At 42.6% G+C, this 8084-nt stretch overlaps 1 protein-coding gene across 2 annotated transcripts; it reads right to left on the minus strand.

The window, feature by feature from the left end:
• Window positions 1-302: 302 nt before the first annotated feature.
• On the minus strand, window positions 303-6603 carry UQCC6 (ubiquinol-cytochrome c reductase complex assembly factor 6). 2 transcript variants are annotated; one of them, XM_087723075.1, is made up of 3 exons: window positions 6439-6603; window positions 3525-3642; window positions 303-883 (listed from the first exon to the last, which is right to left on the minus strand). In XM_087723075.1, exons 2-3 carry the CDS (start codon window positions 3630-3632, stop codon window positions 788-790), a joined length of 204 nt encoding a protein of 67 aa, XP_087579201.1. In that variant the 5' UTR covers window positions 3633-3642; window positions 6439-6603; the 3' UTR covers window positions 303-787. The 2 variants fall into 2 exon arrangements, with proteins under 2 accessions (XP_087579201.1, XP_013931631.2); XM_014076156.2 differs by having other exon boundaries at window positions 6412-6600.
• Between the last annotated feature and the right edge of the window lie 1481 nt (window positions 6604-8084).

An 8084-nucleotide genomic window follows, 5' to 3' on the forward strand; every position in this document is an offset into this window, starting at 1 on the left:
TGCAAAATACACAGAAAATTGAAAATATGTTTACAATAAAATGCTTCCAATTAAATACACGGGACAATTTTTGAATAGTCTGTATAGTATTTGTATTAGTATATACGAACAGTATAGTATTTTGGAAGAGTCGGAGGCCTTTTGCACTTAATGCTGCTATTCTGAATCAAATCTTCAAAATAAATAGACCAGCTTTCCCCAGCTTAGTGTCCACCAAGTGTGCTGACTACAGTTCCCATAAGTTTCCAGCCGAAAGGAATACAGTGAATTATGTCTAGAAATGAATTGACACTTACAGAAACTATATTTAAACATTGCATTTAATATTAGAAGTTGATTGTGAAAATTCAAAATAGTCAAGAACAAATATCACTGAAATAAAATTTCTATGTTTTTGACACAGGATGTTTTGCAGAAAACCATATTGCAGTACAGCAGTGAGGCTAAATCTTCAAATGGATACCTTGTTCAATTGGCTTATAGCAAAACGTTTCCAAACATTTGCTTTTTAAATGGTAATTGAACTTATTATATAGAGAGATATCCCAGCATCCTCCAAAACATAATACATCCTGCAAAGAATTTTTTAGGGGAAATAACTAGCTGAGCAGGGAGTCACCCTTGGGGGGGGGGGGGGAGCAGGCAGTAGGGGAGGCAGTCTTGGAGTCAAGAAAACAATACAGATACAAAATAAGTCCTTTTAAATATGCATGATTTTCCAATTGTACACGATCAGATGATAAATCCTACTAAGGAACACTTTATGGAGGATGCAACGTTGATGCTTTCATGATCGTGGTTGTAAAGGTTGAACTGGCTCATTCATTTTTAGACTTGGTAGTTCTGTTCTGAGCTTCCCAGCTTCCGGAGGAATTTCTGGTGTCTATGAATAAATAATATCCAAAAACAAATCCATCACATGTCCATGTCAATCCACACATTTTAGAATTCCAGATTATATTTAGCACTCTTACTAGAAACTTACAGTGACTATTCATTTTCAGACTATGACAGTACCACAGCCAGGTGGGTTTCTATCTGGCTGACAAACTCAACATCTAGTCCTCAACGGAACTACATCCACATGGAGAGAATATAGCAATAGTAGTTAGACTTATATACCGCTTCATAGGGCTTTCAGTCCTCTCTTAAGCAGTTTAGAGTCAGCATATTGCCCCCAACAATCCGGGTCCTCATTTTACCCACCTCGGAAGGATGGAAGGCTGAGTCAACCTTGAGCCGGTGAGATTTGAACAGCCGAACTGCAGAACTGCAGTCAGCTGAAGTAGCCTGCAGTGCTGCACTCTAACCACTGCGCCACCTTGGCTCGGAAGCAGTGGGGTGCCCTACGGTTCCGTTTTAGGCCCAGTACTCTTCAATACATTCATAAACAATCTAGAGGGAATTGAAAGGGAACCTATCAAATTTGCAGATGACACAAAGCTGGCAGGAGTCGCCAACATGCCAGAAGACAAGCTCAAGAACCCAAAAGATCTTGACACACTTGAACATTGGGCCCTATCAAAATGAAATTCGCCATAGATAAAAATAAGACTTTACACTTAGGTTAAAAAACACCCAACTGTATAGATGACTTGGTGAACATTTAGTGCCAGTAACTGCGAGAGGGATCTTGAGAGGGATCTTGAAGTCCTAGTGGACAATCACTTAAATATGAGCCAACTATGTGGCAGCAACCAAAAAAAAACCAATGCAATCCTAGTCTGCATTAAGAGAGATGGAATCAAGATCAGATGAAGGTTCTAGTACCACTTTACAAAGCCTTAGTAAGACCACACTTGGAATACTGCATCTAGTTCTGGTCACCACAATATAAAAAAAGATATTGAGACTCTGGAAAAAGTTCAGAGAAGAGCATCAAAAATGATTAAGGAGCTGGAGGCTAAAACATACAGAGCGCAGTTACAGGAATTGGGTATGTCTAGGCTAATGAAAAGAACTAAGGGGAGGAGACGTGATAGCACTGTTCCAATATTTGAGGGGCTCCTACAAAGACATGGGAGTCAAACCATTTCCCAAAGCACCAAAAAACAAGACAAAAAAAAAACAATGGTTGGAAACTAACCAAGGGGAGAAGCAACCTAGAACTAAGGAGAACTTTTCTAACAGTGAGAGCAACCAACCAAAGGAACAGCTGGCCTTCAGAGGTTGTGGCCGCTCCATCACTGGAGGCTTTCAAAAAGAGACTGGAAAGCCATTTGTCTGAAATGATATAGGATCTCCTGCTCAAGCAGGGGGATAGATCAGTGGTCTCCAATCTTGGCAACTTTAAGACTTGTGGACTTCAACTCCCAGAGTTCCTCAGCCAGCAAAGCTGGCTGAGGAACTCTGGGAGTTGAAGTCCACAGGTCTTAAAGTTGCCAAGATTGGAGACCACTGGGTTAGATGACCTCCAAGGTCCCTTCAAACTCTATTATTCCATGTTCTATGTTCAATGACTAGTTCCCAGAAGCAACTTGAACTGAAAGTGACAAATTACCCCAGCTGTGACCACTTAAAAAGCTTTTTGATGCATCTCATACATAGAGAAAATGGAGCACAACAGGCATCTTTAATAAGCCGTCGATATCTGAAATCCAAACTATCAACATTTTTATTTATAATAAAACCATTAATTTGTTTAAAAATGGCTGTTTCTAGATTTTACAGCCATGTTTGCCAAGTCTTAGGGCAAATTAGGCCAAGTGCTTAGGGCCGGTTTTGCTTTCCCAACTAATTGCTCCATAGGATTGTTCTATGGATAAAAGGGTGGCAGTGCCCATTTGTACTGCTTTGACCTCCCAGAGAAAGAGATACAGCACATGTTGTCAACTAACACAGAAGTAACTTAAATGAAACGATAAGACACATTTCCAAGTTCTGAGTAAAGAAAAAAGTGTGTTCATTTTTTAAAATTTGATTTCTTTTTTAAAAACACACATCTGGATAAAGTTCTAGGGAGAAGAATCTATAGCAGTGGTGGCTAACCTTTTTGTTCTCACGTGCCGAAAGCACCCACCTGCGCCCATAATGCAATGCGCACCCGACACCACCGCCCTTGTGTTCCCCGCGTATCTCCCTGCGCCCCATTTTTGGCTTACTAGGCCTCTCTGCAGCCACCTGGGACCAAAAATGGGCTGTGGCCTCCCCCCCCTGCACATGCCCACGTGACCCCTCCCCCCTGTGCATGTGCATGTGCGGCAGAGACCCAAAAACCAGCTGGCTGACAGGAGGCACACACACATGTGTGGTGGAGCTGAACTGGGGCTCTGCGTACCACCTGTGGCATGCATGTCATAAGTTCGCCATCACGGACTTATAGCTAAGCCATAAAAGTAACCTCCTACATAGCTCTCCTCTCTGCAAAAGACAAGGCTTGCAGGTGAGGTAAGGCAATCACCAAAGAGCCATGCGATGTATCCTAAGGGATAAAAGAAATATCCAATTGTATGTTATCTCTAACAAGCCTCTCTTTCTGAAGCAGAAGACAAGACAGCAATCAAGGGGGGGTGGGAGGCACTTACGAGGTCAGGTTTGTAAAATTTGTGGACGGTTTGTGCACCGGCAAGCATGGACAACATGGTTGCAGTAAGGATTTTCAAGTACTTAGGCCAACTGATACCAGCAGGCATGGTTCTGGACCTTAGAAGAAGAAGAAAACATAGTAGAAGTTAAGACATGGTTTTCCCCAGCAGGAATCAATCTTTTAACTAGCCAGAGTTATGGGATGTATAAGAAATTTGGAGATAAAATAATATTTCAGCAGTCTCAAAGCAGAATTGGGATATATAGATACAGAGCAGACCACTGAAGTCAAAGCAACAATGGACCATGGCAAGAACATATAGTATTTGAGACTGTTTTACAAATCAGGGGTCTTTCTCACAAACTCACAATAGCACAGAGATGACCGATTTTTAAGAGACATCTTCTTCATGAAGCAACTATAATGTTTATTCCCAGCCCACCAAAGGCATACAGAATGTGTCATAGCTGCTGTAATTTTAAATAAGGGGTTTCTACCCTCTTCCAGCACAAAGTAAGTAGGGAGGGAGGAAGGGAGGGACACACACACACACACAAATCTACAATGCCCTCATTCATGAACTTGGTGTTGTTGAGATCAGAGGCTGCAATTTTCTATTGGCTGATTGAGGAGCTATTGGCATGGCCCTTCCCTATGGCTTGAGAGGAAGGGAAGACCACATACCTTGTTTTTACAGAACCTGTAGAATCTGACCTATGCCTTCAAGAGAATCACTCCTTTATTTGACTTATTATTTGCCGCCCACCTCATTTTGAAGTGACAGCTATATTATTATATGAGGGTCTTAATATACAGGAAATCTTCCAGCAATTGGGACAGGGATTGCTGTAGGTGAGTAGTTTGGTCATGAAATGCAGTATCACATTATGCCAGGACTCCTGCTTACTGTTGTGTTCTGACCCACCAGCCTGTGAATAAACCAAAACACAGGCTTGACTGTTTGCCACTGTTTAATTTACTGAGATAACGAATCCTTTGGCTGAGGGCCCAGGCAACTCACGTTCAATAAAGTATCTCTGCAGGAACACAGATAATTTAAATGAAGCAACGCAGATAGTCCAAACGAACAAATACAGCTAGAATACACAGATAGATTTTCTTAACTACTAATTCAAATGGTTGTTTCCTGCAAATGTCCCCTCCCAACGCCTCACCTATAATCTCGCTTGGGAGGGGCCAATCCACAACCACCTGTGCTTAATCATCTTCTGTGAGTTGCTGCTTCCTTCTCAGCCCTTCTCAATCTAGCATTAGGGACAAATTGCCTTTGATCCTTTCCACTGCTCCATGCCTCAGGTGCCTCCTGGTGGCCAACCAGCCTCTCTGGTCCCTACTCTGAGTCTGAACCCTGCCAAGGGTCCTCCACATCGTCCAGGGCAGACTCATATGGTTTCTCGCTATCCGAATCCACCAGCAGCTCAACCAGATCCTGCTGGGCCACAACACTGTTGTAACCCCAATATGCCTGGGTTGTTAAACTGGAAGTGGTAGGAATCCAAGGTAAGGGGCATGGGGTGCCATGGCAGGCTGTGGAAATACCTGGATCATAATCATGTGATCAGAGGGTTCCTACAATGTTGCCACTTTATGATCAGTTTTATGACCGTACTTTCAACCATAACTTTGAACAGTTACTGAACAAATTAGCACAGGCCGAGGTCTACTTATACACAAAGGCATCCTTCTTTAGGAAGGCCAAGAAGGGTTTCCATGCTTATGTTTTCTACTGTTTTAATTACTGGGTAGGGGTATGATTTGCATTCTCTAAGGGATATTTGCAGGTCACAGTCAGTTACTGTCAGTACTCTATTACTCTTGGATCACTGACGGACCAGGTTACAGGGAGATCATCACAGAGAAAATCTAACTATGTTGTTGCCAAGACTTGATACATGATCAATCAGCTAATGAGCTGGGATATCTGGGATCTGTAGTGAAACAGACAGTAAACCTCTATCCCAAAATAGAGATAGGTTTAGTAAAGGCCCAAAGAAATAGTTTTAGTTGTTGTTGTCAGCGGCCAAGTTGTGTCCGATCCATCACGACCCCACGGACAATGTTTCTCCAGGCCTTCCTGCCTTCTACCATCCTCCTGAGTCCATTTAAGCTCACGCCTATTGCTTTGGTGACTCCATCTCATTCTCTCTTTTTTCCTCTTCTTTTGCTCCCAGTCTTTCCCAGAATTAGGCTCTTCTCCGGTGAGTCTTTTCTTCTCATTAGGTGGCCAAAGTATTTGAGTTTCATCTTCAGGATCTGGCCTTCTAAAGAACAGTTAGGGTTGATGATCTCCTTTAAGACTGACCAGTAAGTTCGTCTTGCAGTCCAAAAGACTTGCTGGAGTCTTCTCCTCCAGCACCATAGTTCAAAGGCCTCAATTCTTTGGCGCTCAGCCTTCCTTATGGTCCAACTTTCACAGCCATCCATTGCAACTGGGAAAACCATAGCCTTGACTATACACACTTTTGTTGGCAGGGTGTAAATAATAGGTTTAGTAAAGCACAGGCATCCTAGCATGCTGTGGCTGTTCCCTCACATCCTTCCTCTGTTCCACTGTCAGCTGTATTTGGACACATAATTTCACTAGAGGTATGTTAAGAAAGATCCCAAGCGATCGATTAGTAAAGCAAAGTATGAAAATATTACTAAGTATTGCCTCAGGTGTACAGACAGCTGAGTGACCTTGAGCCAGTCTCTTTCTCTCTCTCTCTTAGGTCCAGGAAGGACGCATTGGCGAGCCACTTCGGAAAACTTTGCCAAGAAAACTGCAGTCATCCGGAGTCAAAACTTACTAACACACTGATTAACACACACCCAGTTGTGGATTATTTCCCATCTCCCGCCCATACGATAAACTCAGATCCTACCAAAGTTTCCGAACAGGTTCTCCTTACAAAGGACGCCAGAGACCCGACAAGCATTAGCGGTCCAGATCCCCTCAAGAACGAACTCCGGATCCCCGCAAGAACGACAGAGAGAGAAGAGTCTGCGGATCCGTCCAGGCATCCAAACGGCGGAAGGCAACATTACAATGTGCAAAGCCACGTGTCAGAGGACGAGACGTCACCTCTGGGGAGGCGAAAGAGAGCAAGGAAGAGAAGAGAGCCGAAAGCGAGCCGGTTGGTAGCGCGAATTATGAAGCGTGGCTTATTTTTTAAAGCCGCCTGTTATTTTTCTAGATTTGGTGAAAAAGAATACTTGGAACCCTCTAATGTATCAGCCCTAAGTTTGCTCCGCTGTCGTTGACGGTCCCGCCTGGGTGCCACTCCGTTCAGTCGTTTGTTTTTTCTTTTCTTTTCCAAACTTGAGCACTTTAAAATGAGTGGACTTCAACTCCCAGAATTCCTCAGCCAGCACTTCTCCGGTATGTTTTGCTGTGGAATGCTGAGTGTTGTAGTCTACCCATCTTAAAGGGCCAAAAATTTAAAAATAAAACATTGCTTAGTTTAGATGGTTGCCTTTACCCACAGGCTTCTGCTAGTTTTTAGGTTATTGTTATCGATTCATGATTCTCCACTGCAGTAAGAGGAAAACATAGATTAGAGTAGAAGCGAGCCTGCCTATAGAAATCAATGGAAAAATTAGAATGTTACAATAGTATTTATGATTATTAGCGACTGTCCAATTAAACTGTAGGGTCAATTTAATCTGGGTCTCTTTTTCCCTATAACATATTGCTTCTTTCCTCTGCATTTGAAAATAGCCTTTGCATTACTAGTCCAGTATCGACTGATTTCCATTGTTTCCAAAAGTGTATTTGCTGTGTGTGGGAGCTTGACACTGTTCAAAACCATGATCTGTCCCACTTATCGAGAAATGCCTTATTTCTAACTGGAACTGTTCAGGCAGTCCTCAATTTACAACCACAATTGAGCCCAAAATTTATGTTATTAAGTGAGAATTTGTTAAGTGAGTTTTGTCCCATTTTGCAACCTTTCTTGGCACAGTTTTTAAGTGAATCGCTGCAGTTGATAAGTTAGTAACCCAGCTGTTGTGAATCTGGCTTCCCCATTGACTTTGCTTTCAGAAGGTCGCAAAAAGTGATCACGTGAACCTGGGATGCTGCAACGGTCATAAATATAAACCAGTTGCCAAGCATCTGGATATTGATCACATGATCATGGGGAATGCTGTAAAAACTGTGAAACACAGTCATAAGTCTTTTTCTTTTTCAGTATTGTAACTTAGAATGGTCACTAAATGAACTGTTGTAAGTCGAGGACTATCTATATTGTACACATTTGAACCAGGCTTTCCTCTACCTAAATTGCAAGATTTTGATTTCAAACAATCCTCAAGGAATGACCAAATTTAGAAGGGAATTATGGGACTTGGAAAGCCAATCCATTTTCAGGTACCCTCTTGAGGCAGGCTCTTTCAAAACTTCCAAGCGAGGAATTCAACTTTTGAGTCTTGGCCCTTCATCCATCCTTTGACTTGGCTTCAGATGCCACCAATATTTCGCTCTTGGATTATAGATGAGTGTCGCCTTCCTACCACGAAGTGATTTTATTTTTACTTCCCCCCCCCCCCGAGGAAA

The sequence above is a fragment of the Thamnophis sirtalis genome, unplaced genomic scaffold (assembly GCF_051295495.1).
Source record: "Thamnophis sirtalis isolate CommonGarterSnake01/CBP01778 unplaced genomic scaffold, rThaSir2_p1.2 scaffold_9, whole genome shotgun sequence".
NCBI lineage: Eukaryota > Metazoa > Chordata > Lepidosauria > Squamata > Natricidae > Thamnophis > Thamnophis sirtalis.

What these genes read in the sequence shown, in the direction of transcription:
- UQCC6 (XM_087723075.1), bottom strand. Translation starts at nt 3,632, where the DNA reads ATGCCTGCTGGTATCAGTTGGCCTAAGTACTTGAAAATCCTTACTGCA. An exon ending in AATTTTACAAACCTGACCTC is followed by an intron (nt 884 to 3,524) that starts GTAAGTGCCTCC and finishes ATTTATTCATAG; the next exon opens with ACACCAGAAATTCCTCCGGA.